Source organism: Lutzomyia longipalpis, chromosome 3 (genome assembly GCF_024334085.1).
Source record: "Lutzomyia longipalpis isolate SR_M1_2022 chromosome 3, ASM2433408v1".
NCBI classification, from domain to species: Eukaryota; Metazoa; Arthropoda; class Insecta; order Diptera; family Psychodidae; genus Lutzomyia; species Lutzomyia longipalpis.
The window spans coordinates 10843590-10860171 of NC_074709.1; the positions used below are offsets into that span (position 1 = coordinate 10843590).

The following is a 16582-nucleotide window of genomic DNA, read 5'->3' on the forward strand; positions in this document are numbered from 1 at the left end:
TTTTTATGGATTCCTTTGAGTTCAAATAAGACATTTTTAGCAAAAAATCTCAACTCCTTGGGGATGTCCTTTTGTGGTTATAAAATGTAAAGACATAGTTTTGTACTAATTTGGACTTGATATTCATAAAATAACGATACAAAATGGAACATTTTCAAAAACAAGCTTTTGGGTCAGCGTATGAAACGTCAATCGTTAGAATTGTACAAATAAATTGTCAAAAGGTGAATATATTTCTGGCTACGCCCAATCCTTATGTTCCTATAAAATAAAATAAATAAATAACTACAAATTCTTGACCTTCTTTTCTTAAAATTTGATTCTAGATTTTTTTCTTATGTTCTAACGCAAAAACTTTCAGTGCAACCACACTGCACCATTTGGCGATTTCTCTGTGCCGCGAAAGGACAGATGAAAAATTTATAAATTAAAAGAATCATTTCTGTAGTTATTCAAGGCAAGGGCAAGTGCTTCGATCCAAATTCTAATATTAAAAGGGTAATGCAGTGTGGTCTTCTCTACTGTCTACGTGCGAAAACAATTAGCATATGGCACAGTAAGAGATGTAAAAAGAAAACTAACGTGAGGAATATTATTTTAAAAAGTTAAATAGTTTATCTTTGTCCACATTTAATAAGATTTGTAATTGCCAACATGAAAAAGACAAGATAAAAAAATTCCCAGCGGGACGTTTCATCTGGCAAAATATCTCAATTTCTAACGAGAAAACTAATTGCAAATTTTCACTCAATTCAGCTTTTTTTTCCTACCATCTGGATTCAATGAAAGGAAGAAAAAGAAAAGAAGAATAAGATGATGCTGTGTGGTGTGGAAGTGAGATAGAAAATTGTGAAGAATATTATTTATTTAACTGGCAACATGTTGGATTTGCTTGTGAAATGATTCAACAGGAAGTTATTTATATAGATCCGTATTATATATAACTCCTCTCTTGAACTTTTCAGAATGCTTTTCGCCACCACCGGGGAGGCTGTAAGATTTTTTTTGGTGGTCAAAAGAAAACATTGGCTTTTTAATTATGACAATTTTCCTTTTAGCTCATCGAATTTTCTTGTTGGTTCTCTTTGAAAGGAGTTTTAATTGTGTTAATTGTGTAGGATGGAAGATTAATTGAAAATTGAAGCTCTCTCTCTTTTCCACCACAAATTCCGATTCTCTTGTACCACAAACAAATAATTCTGACATAATTTCACCAATTTGATTCAATTCAACCTCAATATCTTATCAAATCTACTTACAAATTAAACATTTCTCCTTCAAACAAACCGCAACTGAGTGAGAGTTGTTTGGTATAGAGTGCACCAAACTATATATAGAGAGGGTTTGGGGGTATTTGTGGGGGTTAAAGTTCGTTGAATGTTGGAATTTTAGTGGAATGCTTTCCAACAAGCTATACTTACACATAGATTCATATCACTAATTGCAAATTACAATTGAAGAGCTTTTGCTCTACAAAAAGCAAATTTACTTTTGCAAAAACCACAATACTACCGATTGTATCATTCCATGTTGCACTCACCGCTTGCAAAAGCTCTTTCATTTTATGCTTTTCTTGTCTACACCATCAGCCTCCTCCTCCCTACACCTCACAACCCTATTTAACCAGGTGAAGCATACAAATTTTCTCTTCTTTATCTAATAGTTGACCATTTAATCTTCATCAAGTTCAACCCCACTCAAGTATTAGAAGCTCTCTCTCTGCAATAAATAAACTAAGGGCTGCAGCACATTTGGTGGTTTCTTACAAATTCGACTTTTATGAACCAGAAGGGAATTTAAATTGTCTCAAATGTAAATTTAAACTGACCACGATACTTTGCATAATTAAATTTTGCCCGAATGAGGATATATTTACATTTCCTACAAAGCTCTCATCATAAATATGACCTATTTTGGATTTAAATTTAATTTCCTGTGTGTTTTAATTTAATTTAAATGCATCTCTGGGCGAAGAAATAAATTGAGAAACTATTGAAAACCTTAATGAGAGATTTTAATACTTTGCGAACTATGGGACGGCTTAATTTTATACTCTCTTTTGGAGATTTATATGATGTATTAAGTATGACACCTACCCAGCTGGCATAGTTTGAGACATCCATTATTATTTGGTATTTTTTCCACACTTATAAATGGTCCAAGAACTATACATTTTAACCTATAAAATTCATTTTAATAATTAAAAATCATTTTTTGTTAGTCCAGTTGATTCAGTTCAATAAATTGTTATAAAAATGTGAAAATAAAAATGTCAAAAGAGAATAGACCGGCCGGGTAATTTTATTTGACAATACCATCTTTTTTTACACCACGCGTAAAAAAACAATTACAAGTAAAATAATGATCCGAAGTAGGTACTCAAAAAATAAATCTTACTTGAAATAATTTTTAATTGTGAAGAATCGCGACTTGGGGCTCAGGGAACGGAGAACTCTCGCCCCGACTCAACTCCCTCGCACCGACCCCAATCGCGAACTACTCAATTGATTCCATGGAGAATCATACGACGTTTTGTACCAACCAAGATGGTCAAACTCCATCAGAGGAAAGGTACTCCTACCGGTGCTCAACGGGAGAAGAGAGAGTCCTCTTACGCATAAATAGCACTAGGCTAAAAGGGGAGGTGTTGGGGATATGGAACACCTCTGGGTAACAAAACTACAATTGGATTTATTAAGTATACTAATTATAAACTCTTTGTGTTTCTTTATCCAATAAAAAATCCCTTTAATGTCAAAAACATAATTATGTAAACTATTTAATTCAATGGTAGAAATTTTAATTAATTTCACAGCCTATTGGTCAACTATGTATTAAAAAAAATCTTTCTCACAAAGCTTTTAATTTTAAATAAAATATGTCAAAGGTAAATAAATTTCTATATAATTCATTTTTAATTAAACGAAAAACCACATATATTAATTTTTATCAATGAGTTGAAATTGAAAATTAATTTGGAATGTTTATGAAAATATTTTTATCGTCACATTTGATAAAATCAGTGACGTGTGTTGATTGAAAAGGTATTTCCACCGACGTAATAGCTTTCAATGTGATTCTCATTGTGTGCGGGATTTATTTTTATTTTTATTTATTTGCGCACCTCTCTCCCACCCTCCCACCGATTAAGTGTCTGAGAAATCCAGGTTATTATTCCATCAAGAAGAATTCTCCTTCGCCCTTGACGTGGCCTCTTCTTGCGTTGGGAAGAAAGTCATTCAATCATCATTTGTATTTATTTAGCGGAAAAGCTCTCATCTTATCCGGCTGAAATGCGAAGAAAAGGTTCAAAAAGGGAGGGAAAATAATAAAGAAAAAAAATATGGCGTAGAGATAAGAGTGAGAGAGGAGAATGAGAAAGCTGCAGGAAGATGATTTTAATGGGGGGAATGGTTGAATCTCTTTCGTTGAGCGTTCATTGTTGCATTCGCGCGCATTTATTGTGATTGTTTCCGCGCTCAATTCGCCCTCAATGTTCACGGAGGGAGAGGATGTGCTAAATCCTTGTATACCTATATCTCGTGTTTTTTTTTGCTCCTTTACCTTATTTATGTATCAGCTAAGCTCTTAAATACTCCGCATATCTACGGAATTGGTATAACAACATAAAGTACAAATGTTATTGTCTGCATTGCAGAATATTCCCTATACTATGATACAAGATAAAATGGGAGAAAATATTGGAAAATTGTCGTTTTTTTTTCAAAGAATGATTTTTATAGGGAGCTTTTTGACTGCTTCTATGATAGGAGAAATAAAGAAAAGTTTTTTATTTGGTATTTCTGTAAAGTTACATTAAGCTTTTCTCTAGAGAATTTCTAATTAAAATTATGTATAAAATAGTTTTTTAATTTCTCTCAAAAGATAAACTTTTTAATAAAATAGCAAAATTAAGAGTAAATTCAAAGCTCTAAAGATTATAAATTGAAGGCTCTAACTTTTAATTTGCATTGCTCCGTGGGCTTTGCAAATTTTCCAACATTTTCACAATTTCTCTCTACTTCCACGTTCGTAGTTTATCAAGCAAGCAAGCAAGGGTGGAAGCTTGTGGTGAATTGCTTATCATTCTACATACGCACGCTATATACAAATTGTGTAGTTTATGTTACGCGAGCGCCAGGGGGTTGAGGAGACAAAACCATATTACGCACATAAATCCTCGGAAAACAGGAGAATCATCCTTTTGGATGTGAATTTAAAGATTGTTTGGTGTTGGTGTTTGATTGCAGAGAATCAACAACATGTCGTGGAGAATGGCTCAAATGGGGGTAATGTTGAAAATCTCAGTGGATCAATTTGTCTCGGGAGTGGTGATGTGGCGACAGGAGGCACAAATGTGCGACATTCGGCGAATTTCTCTCCATTTGGTGCCATTTCTCGTCCCCTCGATCGTGGCCACAAGCACGCCTCCCATGGAAATTTGTCGCCGCAGGAGAATGCTCTAATTTCGGGTGGTAGTGGCCCATATTCCAGTACGTATGGCGATGAGCAGAGTGTGGCCATGGCAGCGGTGGGTGGCAATGAAGTGGATGGTACAAAAGTGGCCATGGCGCTCACCACGACGTCCACGCGTTCAACCCTCCTGCCATGGGGTCAGCATACACGTTCCACAATTGCAGCCAGTGGGAGTGGTTCGGCGTCTGCTGCCGATGTGGCCAGTTCAAGTAGTGGGAGCGCAGATGCATCACTGCGTCCAGGAGAGATTGTCATGCGATCCCTTTTTGCGGATTTTACGCAACAGGCGGAGAAAAAGATTGAATCAGTAATGCTTGAGGGCTCGGAGAAGAATCTCTCGAAGCTCCTCCAGCGTGGTGAGGATTCTCAATTTGATCAATTACTCTCAGCTTTGGGTTCTGTTGCGGAGCACTGTCTCCCCTCATTGCTGAATACCCTCCTGGCGTGGCATAAGCGTCAATTATCCGATGCAGAGATTAAGAATGATCTCAAACGAATGGAAAAGATGAAGTCGAGTATGGATATTGAGTTGCAGCTCCAAAGGAGGGAGTCAGCCGTGGAATTTATCTTCTGCCTCGCCCTCATTGAGATTCTCAAGCAATTGCCCTTCCATCCGGGGCATGAGGATATAATAAAGAACATTGAGAATCTCGCCTTTAAGCACTTCAAGTACCGCGAGGGGCTGCAGACTAATCCAAATGCCCACAATATTCACATGATTGCCGATCTCAATGCTGAAGTTGTGGGTGTTCTGGCACAGAGTCGCTTCAGCTCCGTACGCAAGAGATTCATGTCAGAGCTAAAGGAGCTGCGTGCCAAGGAGCCAAGCCCTCATACAACACAAAGTATTATTAGTCTACTCATGGGGATGAAATTCTTCCGGGTTAAGGTGAGTGTTGCAAAAACAAACATAAAAAAATAATCTTCCTGCCTTTGAAATTATCTGTGTACCCCTTCGTATGCCCCAGTTAAATCTGAATTAATAAATTGAGATTCATGAAGACATCCAAGCAGCTGCAAAAAGCACTTCACAGCAATATCCTCTTCTATTATCTTTTAATTACTCCCCCATCTCACAGACACAGCAGTGAGTGAACTTTCACCGAGAATTAAAAAGAAGAAAAAAAGTTTTGTTCTCTGGGTTTTAACTCTCATCGTGCACTTGATTCTATTATCCTTTAATTTACGCGTAATTAATGGAGGTTTTTGCAGAGTCAAAAAGGACAAAAAGTTTTCTTTTTTTTCTTTTCAATACAATGAAACGTGATTGTTATGCGGGAATTAAATGTGCTGGGGGGGGGGGGGGTGGGGGTCATTTAATCACTGATGATGAGGAAGTTATTCATGTTTAAACAAAGACTGCAAAAAGAAGGATTTATTGTATCAAAATTCTTGGAAAAATCATTTTATTTGGGAAAATATATTTATGGGAAAATCTCAAGAGGATTTTCAGTGTGATGGGAAATAGGTCCCAAAGGTCCTAGAAAAGCTGATTAATAAACAATCAATGATGATGATGAAAGGGTTTTACATATTTGAAAATTTCTTAACGTTAAAAGGACATTTTTTCTTTAGAATTTATTATCCTTAAAAGAGAATTTCACAAGGGGTGTTTATCTGAGTGAAAATATTCGGATTTTTCGTCGAGATTCGGATTATTTCTCAATTAGATTCGGAATATTCAAAATTCTTGTTATTCGTTGAGTTTTGGATTACTCGTTATGATTTAGAATATTCATTAAGATTCAAATTATTCGTCAATTAGATTCGGATTATTCGGTAAAATTCAGAGTATTCGTTGGGTTTTTCATTGTTCGTCAAAATTCAGATTATTTTTATTATTCTAACAATTCATCATGAAAATTCTGATTATTCGTCAAGATTCGGATTATTCTTCGAGAAGATTAAGACTATTTGCTAAGATATACATTATTCTCCAAATTCGAACTATTCGTCAAGAAAATTCAGATTATTCGTCAAGATTCTGATTATTCTTCGAGATCCTTCTTTTTAATTTTTTTTTCGCTCCGTACTTCATTTAGAAATCCATATAGCCTTTCAAGATTCAGATTCTTCGTCAAGATTCAGATTATTCTTCAAGATTCAGATTATTCGTCGAGATTCGGATTATTCGGCAAGATTATGATGATTCGGTAAAATAAATCGAAAAATTCAACAGATAAACACCCCTTGGAATTTCTTGAGAAAATAATATTCAATTAAATTCTGCCGAATTTCTACAAAGTTTTGCAAACTCTTTTGAGTAATAAAAAAAGTTATTTAAATAAATCTTCTTTGCAAGGATATCGTATAATAAATCAGGCTTTCATCCACATAAATATATAAAAATTCCCCGAATGAATTTTCCTTATTTTCCCCACAGATTGGCGTTGTTGTTAAAATTCATTGGAATTTTGAATGAAAAAATATTTATTTCACAGATGGTACCAATTGAGGAGTTTGAAGCATCCTTTCAATTCATGCATGAGTGCGCTCAATATTTCCTCGAAATAAAAGACAAGGACATCAAGCATGCATTAGCTGGGCTTTTCGTGGAAATTCTCGTCCCCGTTGCAGCGGTAAGTAATTTTTTATACCTACATGGGCCATAGATCCATTTTGAGGGGATTTTTTTGTATGTATATTCTGGGGAGGGTAGTTTCTGTCTGTTTTTTTATGCTCAACCTTCATCTCCATTCCCATTTTTTTTACCGGGGAGATACGATGGATGGGTAGAAGATTTTTTTCAAGGAGTTTTCATGTAAAATACAAGAGAGGGTGATTCATGGTTATATCCTGTTGAATTCTTATATATTCTTCTGCAGGCTGTAAAGAATGAAGTGAATGTGCCGTGTGTGAAGAATTTTGTGGATCTCCTGTATTCCCAAACGTTGGATGCTTGTACAAAGTCAAAGCATCGCTTGGCACTTTTTCCGCTTGTTACGTGCCTCCTGTGTGTGGCGCAGAAGACATTCTTCCTCAACAATTGGCACTACTTCCTGGCTATGTGTTTGAGTAATTTGAAGAATCGCGATGCAAAGATGAGTCGTGTGGCCCTTGAGTCACTCTATCGTCTTCTCTGGGTCTATATGATACGCATAAAGTGTGAATCGAATTCAGCAACGCATTCCCGCCTCCAGAGTATTGTGAACAGCCTCTTTCCGCGTGGCTCCAAGTCGGTGGTGCCAAGGGACACCCCATTGAATATTTTTGTGAAAATTATCCAATTTATTGCCGCCGAGAGGTTGGATTTTGCCATGAGGGAGATTGTTTTTGAGCTCCTACTCGTGGGACGATCGATAAAGGTGATAACAACTCCGGAGAGGATGAGTATTGGCCTGAGGGCATTTCTCGTGGTGGCGGATTCGCTGCAGCAAAAAGATGGTGAACCACCAATGCCCAGAACTGTTGGCGTCCTGCCAAGTGGGAATACACTTCGTGTTAAGAAGACTTACTTGAATAAGATGCTTACGGAAGATACAGCTCGCACCATTGGTATGTCCAATTACTTTCCGCACGTGCGACGGGTATTTGTGGATATGCTACGTGCCCTAGATGTGCACTGTGGACGTCCACTTATGATGACAAATACACAAAATGTCAACAAGGAACCCGATGAACTCCTCACCGATGAGCGTCGACCCAAAATTGACCTCTTTCGCACATGTGTGGCAGCAATACCACGACTTATTCCAGACAATATGACCGGTAAGTGGGTGTTTTGTTGTTGAACTTTATCCACTCCCTCCCCCACACCCTCAGCTATATCCTTGTGCTTTCTTGTTACACTCGGAGAAATTTCTGTTTTTGCTATTTCTTTTTCTCATTAAAAATAATTTTATTAATGATATAATTTTTTTATTTATGGATTTTATGAGTTTTGAAAAGATTGAGAAATGATTTGTTTCTTTGATAAAAAAAAATTAAAGAGAATCGGGAAAAAACTACGGAAAATTTTCGAAGATCTTCAGGGACTGTATTCTCTAAGAGTGAAAAACTCTCGTGATAAACTCCCGAAGGCTTTTTGCAGGAAAAAAAGTGAGGAAAACTTCACATGAGCATGATTCTCTAAAAAAAAAAAATGCATCCGTGATAAACTCCCGCAAGATTTTCCCGGTTTTCACGTTTCTTTTAAAGCGCTAAAGCCTTCAGGAGTTTATCACGAGAGTTTTTCATTATTAGAGAATTCATTCCCAGGGCATGAGTACTATAAAAATGAAAAACTCCCGTGATAAGCTCCTGAAGGCTTTTTAGCGCTTTAAAAGAAATGCGAAAACCAGGAAAATCTTACGGGAGTTTATCCCGGATGCATTAAATTTTTTAGATGATCACGCTTACGTGAAGTTTTCCTCACTCTTTCCCTGCAAAAAGCCTTCGGGAGTTTATCACGAGAGTTTTTCACTCTTAGAGAATACAGCCCCAGGACTGGATAAGAAAGTCCTTTGGAAATTTAATAAAAAAAAAACATTTTGTTATAATTTCTATTTAATTTTTAAGATATTTCAGTTGAAAGTAACGAAGGATAATTTTTAAAATATTATCTAAAAAAATCAATGGAATCTTCCAAGGATATTCCCAGGAAATTATCAATAGTTTTCCCCAGTTAAAGATATTTCTTTTCTATGAATACAAAAAGCTTTCTCAAAAGAAACTTTTTTCTTCCTCACCCCAATATTGTCGCTGCGTGTAGGTCATGAACTTGTGGACTTGCTGTCACGCCTAACGGTTCACATTGATGATGAACTGAGGGGTCTGGCCTATCAGTCACTCCAGACCCTCATGATTGACTTCCCGGACTGGCGACAAGATGTGATACATGGCTTCACACAATTTCTCGCACGTGATGTCGCCGATGTCTTTCCGCAGGTAAGTTATCACCGAAACACCTTCATCCTCCCTTACCACAAAGCTAAACTTCCATGGTGCAAAATTATGTATCTGTATGTGGGGGGGATGAGCTTGGCAAGAGAGATGGATGTCTTCCGGAATAGTGGTGAAATGCAGAAATAGTTTTACGCGGGGAGAATTCTTCAAATGATTTATTCTTTGCTCATTTGGTTTTACAACACTGCACTTTCTACGCCAAAATATTGCATGTTTGCGGACTTCTTCGTCCGTATTTTTTTTCTCCTTTAATGTTGAAAAGAAAATCTTTTAAATAAAACTCATTCATTGTTCACTTTTGCAAAGGATTTTATTGCCATTCATGTTCATAGTTTTTGATGGGTTGTGTAACAAAAAAAATATTAAGAACAAAGAAAGAGTAAGAAAAGAAAAGATAATTTAATATACGGCGAAAGCTCTCAATAGATGCGGAGGTGGGGGTGTGATTAATGAAGACCTTCTGCGACAAATTTCCCATGAAACCATGCAAATTTAGTAGAAAGGAAATCAATGCCAATATCCTGCAGCATTTTGCCCGCCAAAGTCTTGTGTAACAGCAAATCAATAAATGCAATATAATCCTACATATACATGCCTTCCCTTCTCTTCGCCCCCGCAGCGCCTTTATTGAAAACTTTTTATGGAATTTGTGTGAATTTAATTCAATGTTGTATGTCGTCACACGAAATTCCACCAAATTCAAAATTAATACTTCCGATGCTTTCTCAATGCCTCCCACACATGTGTTTCCCTCTATCCCTCTATTTCGCATTTATTGGTTTTTGGAAGATTACATTTTCAATATTTCTTTGATGGTGTAGTTCGTGGATAATGGATTGAGAATGCTTGTGATGTTCCTCAATACATGGCGTAATGCTGTTGCAAGTAATACATTGGGGAATCCAACAAATGCCATAAGTACGAGTAAAATCAGCACAAGTTATTCCACGAATACGGTGAAGGAAGCTCCAGGATTTGTGCAGCAGCAGCATCAGCAGCAGCAGCAACAGCAGCAAAATGCAGCGAGTACCACGACATCCAATTCAAGTGGAAATTCCAGCGTGAATTCAAGCGGTGTCTCGAGTATAACGCAACAATCAACGGCGACAGTTGTTGATGTTGCACGGAAATCGAATAGTATGGAACAACCACTGGGGACTACGTTTCATCTTGTTGAAGGTCTAGCGCTCATTGTGCTATGCAATAGTCGACCACAGCCGAGGAAATTGGCTGTACATATCATGAAGGAGGTGAAGAATCTCAAGAAGGCACTCGGGTTGCCGGAAACGGAGCCACCACTCATCGATGTCATCGACAAATGTTGCCCTTCCGTGAGTATTTTATTATTATGTTGTAATCAAGGGGTGTTTATCTGAATAAAAATATTCGGATTATTCGGATGATTCGCCAAAGAAATCAGAATATTCAGCAGACGAACATTTCTTTTTTTTTAATGTGGTTTTTCCGACGTTTTTATCAATAATTTCTTTCCGGGTTCTTCGTCGGCAGTTGAAATTTCTTACCCAAAGAAACACAGAATCTTCCCAGAGCTTTCGGCCCCGCTCGGAGCCTTCTTCAGTGGCTAGCATAGAAGCTAGCCGCTAGTGGCTAGCTCCGAGCGGGGCCGAAAGCTCTGGGAAGATTCTGTGTTTCTTTGGGTAAGAAATTTCAACTGCCGACGAAGAACCCGGAAAGAAATTCTTTTTTTTTTAAGTCTTAAATCGGTAGAGACTGAGGAGCAAAAGTACTAAATTCTAGTCGAAGAAGTAAAATTCAATTTAGCACTTTATATGTTTAAATTTAGTACCTTCTCCTATTGTATTCAGCAGGGGAACGTGGCCCAATTAATTTATTTATTTATTTTATTACGGGTTCCATCCGTTTAGATGATTTCCCCGTGGCCCAATTAAGACCTCCAAAGCTCCACACAGAATGAGAAAAAAATGGTATAAAATAAAAAGCAATAATCTTAAATTTCGCACCATTTTAAAGCCCATTTAATACTCTTTTAACTCCAATGTTTTTCTACATTTAAAGTTTTATCAGTTTTAAGTAATAGCGGATTAAAAAAAAGGCCTTAAGAGGTTCGAATTAGGCCACGTTCCTGCATACTTTTTTTTAGCTAACATTTACTATGTTTTTGCTAGAATTTAATACTTTTTAAAATTCAATCTTGAAAAGTAAATTCAATAATTAAAAGTACTAAAATCTAGTTGAAAACATACAAATTCTAGCCAAAAATATAATAAATTTTAAGCCGAAAAAGTTCTAAATTCAATATGGAAAAAGTACTAATTTCAAGTTGAAAAAGTACTAAATTTGATGCGAATAAGTACTAAATTTTAGAGAAACAAGTACTAAATTTAATCCGATAAAGTACTAAAGTGAATTCTAAGCAAGAAAGTAGTAAATTCAAGCTGAAGAAGTACTAATTTCTAGCTGAAAATGATAATATTCAGATCTTCGGAAATACATATTGTGATTATTCGATAATCTTCGGATTATTCACCAAAATAGTCAAAATATTCGGCAGATAAACACCCCTTGCTTGTAATCAAATCTCTCTCGCACTCCCACCTTATTGCTTATTCCAAATAAGGGGTTAAGTCATCAATTTACGTCCAACTTTAACATGGGATTTATTTGAATAATTTATGGGAAATTTATGAGTGTTTGAATTGAAATTTTAAGGTTTTAGTTTATTTTTTTATGGGATTTATCTCTCTTATTCCCTAAAAAAAATTAAGGAAGTTTAAAGATTTTTTTAAACAAACATTAAAAAATTTGATAAATCACCCCTTAAAAGTTCCAAAAGAAACCCCCCCAAAAGTTTCCTGGAAAAGGAGGGATATTGAAGTTTTTTTTTCTCTCTCGTTGAAAATCCTTCTGCCATGAAGTTGATGGATAAATGTCTACCGATGCTGCCACAAGCAGAACGGGCAGCAATGCTGGCGGCCAATGTGATTGATCTGCAATGGATTGCAGATAGAACAAGTGGAATTTGGTCCATTGGGCATACGGAAGATGTCACAAAAGCATCCACATTAACGTTGAATCTCTCACAGAGTAGTAGCGCGGCAAGTCAGCAATTTGATCCGTGGGTGGTGCTCCTTTTTGGCTTTATGGAACGCAATAGGGTACTTCAGCAGTGCCCATCGGTTGTGGCACAAGCCTGGCCTGTTTGCTATCAACGAGTCACGGGGCTGTACTCCGTAATTGATCCAACGTGAGTTTTTTTTTCTTCTTCTTATTTCCCAATCTCAAGGGTACTTTCCCGTGATGAGAAACGTTCAGGACGTGTATCGAGTGATTTCTCTTTTTTTCTGTTTTTGGCTTCTTTTGCTCTCAGTCCTGTGAGTGACAATCGAGCATCGCTTCTGAGAAGTTCAGCTCCACCGAAGAAGAACCCTCTTGAGAATCAGAGAGATTCTCTGGCACATTTGTGGAAGAATCAAGTAGCAATGGCCATGAGGGTTGTACCGCCCATTCCCAGTGTTGCCGTACGGTGTGCATCACCCGATTTAAGTCTCAGGTACGTTCCAAGTTTTTATTTTATTTTTCTTCTTAAACCCTCAACATTCGTCGTGATTTTTTTTCTTATACTCTTTCCATATTTTATTCATTTTATTGTAAATCTTCTTCATATCTTTCATCGCGTGAAATCCTCCTTTTTCTATTCACAAATCATTTCATGTATTAGATAAGATTTCTTTTCGATTGGATTGCATGCAATTTGTGAAGCATTAAAAAGAGTTTTATTTATTATACGTTTTTTCCTTTTTTTTCTCTCTTGTGCACGATATTTTGCGCAATCGTCGTATCATGTACAATACCTACCATTTACTAATGCCTAAAAGGCTTTTTATTCTCTTTTTTTTTCAATGTGTGATTTGAGATTTTTTGTAGTGCATGAGATATTAGATTTTTGGACGTGAATGATTTGTCTCGTCGTTGCATCTGTTACTGCATAATAATAACGTGTGAAAACTTTATACCTATCGCGATGAATCAATAAATTCTCAATTATTTATTATTGTCAAATGCAAATTTGCAAATACGTATTACGGTTTCAACTGGATGGCAATCTAATTACAAAATCACAATGATATTCAAACAGAGAGAGAGAAACCTGATGAAATGTCACTTCGCGCAAAACATTGTGAAGGTATTGATTTGCATTGTATTGGACAAAGTATTAGAAGGATAACCACAAGCAGGGGGGAATGATTCATGAAATTGTATTTTGGGGACGTTGAAAATTAATGCAAAGAGCATTTGGGGATTAATGCAAATCGCATGATTGAAATGATGCCCCTTAAGTTGGAATTTGTTGAATAAATTTCGTTGCTAAAGTTTAAGGAAAATTTCTTAAATCATTTATTTAAATACTGAATTGATAGTACAAACAAAAAAGTGATCAAAATCAGATCAAAATTAACCGTTTATTTGAATGAATTTGAAAGATTTTAGAATTATTTTAATTAACTAAAAAAATAAGTTTGTTAATTCTTTAATAAAACCAGATTTTATCATGAATTTCCTTGGATGGTTTTTTTTTCTTTTTCCGAATAAATTCAAAAAATATTTTGAACCGATTTTGATAAAAAAAATAAGTTTTTAAAATTAAAAATGAAATCTAAATAAAATGATTAATTCTTTTATTATTTATAATATTATTTTTTATTTTTAATAATTTTAGATTTCATTTTGTAGCGCCCGACTCACTATCCAGCGAATATTAACCTGCTCATAGAGTGAGACCCTTATATTGGCGGTAACTGTAACGGCTGCCCTTCCATCGGCAACGGCTTCTGCCTCTAGGTTACAAACCCTCAAATAGGTGAGAGAGAATACGAGAATACTCAAGAGAATGTAGGAGAGCACTGAGAGAGTAATTAGATGAGAGAATGGCATAGAGTGCTGATTAGTGTAGAACGGCAAAGAGTGCTGATGTGTGTAGAGCTGTAGAGAGAGTCAGACGAAGCTCAGCCTTGTGCGGGAATGGCTGTGCGTGTAAAGTGCTCTATAGATTAGTTTGAGGACTACGAGGGTTGAGGTTACTAGAGGAGTCGCCAAAGCCCTGTGGCGCCCCCCTATTCAGGGCGCCACAATTTCAATTTTTAAGATTTAATTTTTTTTAATCCAAATCGGTTCAACTGAAATTAATTGATTTTTTTTAGAAAGAATTCCTCCAAAGAAATTCGTTATAAATTCTGTTTTTATTCTTGAATTAAAAGAATTAACAATGATATTTTTTTTCTGGAAAAGAGAATGAAGGAATTCGTTAATTATGTCCTAAAAATACTTCCCTTTCGTAGAAAGTAAGCAAAAATATCGCTGTTTTGATAACACAAAAAATAGAAAGAAACGTTGATTTCTCTCTCTCTCTCTATTCTTTCGTTGAATTGAGTTTGTCAACAATAAGCAAAGAACAAATAAAAATAACATCTTATTAGTTGAATATTGTTCCACCAAAATAGGGACATAGCAACCAACCCCTAGAAAATTTCATGCAAAAATATGCACAACACACAAAATTCTGAAAACCTTGATAAAAAAAATGGTAATATATAGTGAGAACGTGCACCTCGTTTCGTGATTTTCATAAATTGCAAAAAAAATTTCTACAAAAGAACAACAAGATTGAGATATTTTTTTTTACAAATATTTTTCTCATTCACAGCAACAGAAACATTTTACTTTTTCCCTGTAAATATTCATTCCATTCCATAAGAATTATTTTTATTGATGAGAATGCAAAATAATTTATTTTTTCCATTCATAAAGGAAATTACAAAGAGCATGTAAAAAAAATTGCAAATTTTTTTTTTGAAAAGAACTTTTTTGTATTGTTCAATAGGAATTTACATATTACGTTTTAGTTTCATTTTAACGTTCATTTTTATGGTTTTTTTAAATTCATTTTATGAGACTGAAAAACGGTCAAAATTTCATCTAAAAAAATTTGTCGCAAAACACACATAAACACGCATTATAAATAAATTATTTTTCCTAAGTTTTATTATTAAGAATACAAAAAAAGAAGATGAAACGACATTAAACAGATGAACAAAAAAATTTCTTTCTGTGTGCAAATAGTCTGCATGAGCATTCCGATTCACGGTCGTTGTCTGATTCTTTGGATAACATACCGTCAAATGTATTCGGCCCGGAAGGAATGATTACCAGATTTACTTTACCACTCTCGTATGGACGGAAAGATTTTCGTAATAAGCGGCAAGGGTAAAGAAAGCATTCTAATATTCTTTTTTTTATTTTTTGTTACTAAATTAATAATTTTGTGTTTTTTGTTACACATATATGTGTGGGTTATGATGTTTGTTGTTCCCAAATTAAAACCCTAAAAAACGCAACTTGCTCGTTTGTTCCTCACCCACCCCCTACTGTGACATCCTGTATAATGTGTAACACGTAATTTAGTAGAGCATAATACCAGAGTATTCCCTAAATATCGCAAACGCTATGTGTAAAATATGTATGTACCTACTTTCATTTCTTTTTACTTTTAATTTTCTTTCAATAGAACCTTGCCTATAATTCTTCTGCTTCTAGCTTTTATTTTTTTATTAGTTTGTAAATGTCCTAATATATATAGTTTTTAGAGAAAATGTAGTTTTAGAGATGCCAAAAGTCCTTCTAAAAGAATTCTACAGGGAAAGGAATTTTTACCTAATTAGGAATCCTCTTTAGTATTAAAGATTTAATATTTTAAAAATAAATACAGTGTCGAGAAAAATATAAAAAAAGAGTAAACACTCAGAGAAATGTGAAGCAAAGTAGTTTAAAATAAATCCTGAAAGTTTTTTTTAAGGATTAATATATTTTAATTGATGCCATAAAATGCCATAAAAATGTGTACTGGATGTAGAATAATGGAACTGTGGTGCTATATAAACAATTTTGAATTACTATAAATATATTTTACCTATTTTACTTAAAAATTAGATTCGGCAAACTATAAATTAATAATTTTATTTTCTAATTCTAATTTTAAAAAAGTTTGTTATAAAACTGAACAAAATAATGTTTTTTTTCTGAAATCACAATTACAAGCAAATTCGAAAGATGAGGGCGCTGCTTATCAATTTTATATCAACTGATGGCCGTTCTTAAGTTTGTTAGTTTTTCTATAAAAATATCCTTTTTTTGGAATGAATTTAACCCTTTAACGTCCAACGTGAAACATAAAAACATTGAAACA

At 35.2% G+C, this 16582-nt stretch overlaps 1 protein-coding gene across 7 annotated transcripts in view; it reads left to right on the plus strand.

Annotated features, from left to right (window-relative positions):
- The window catches only part of LOC129792072 (protein furry), an 81043-nt gene that overhangs the window by 3900 nt on the left and 60561 nt on the right, over positions 1 to 16582 (plus strand). For 4 of the 7 annotated variants that reach the window (XM_055830784.1, XM_055830782.1, XM_055830787.1 and 1 more), the window contains exons 2-9: positions 4251 to 5365; positions 6918 to 7055; positions 7302 to 8184; positions 9167 to 9342; positions 10182 to 10691; positions 12258 to 12586; positions 12710 to 12892; positions 15460 to 15603. In XM_055830784.1, the coding sequence (XP_055686759.1) occupies positions 4251 to 5365; positions 6918 to 7055; positions 7302 to 8184; positions 9167 to 9342; positions 10182 to 10691; positions 12258 to 12586; positions 12710 to 12892; positions 15460 to 15603 (3478 nt within the window). Of the gene's footprint in view, positions 1 to 453; positions 557 to 4250; positions 5366 to 6917; positions 7056 to 7301; positions 8185 to 9166; positions 9343 to 10181; positions 10692 to 12257; positions 12587 to 12709; positions 12893 to 15459; positions 15604 to 16582 lie in introns of those variants that run through there. The other 3 variants (XM_055830789.1, XM_055830788.1, XM_055830785.1) reach the window with 2 other exon arrangements.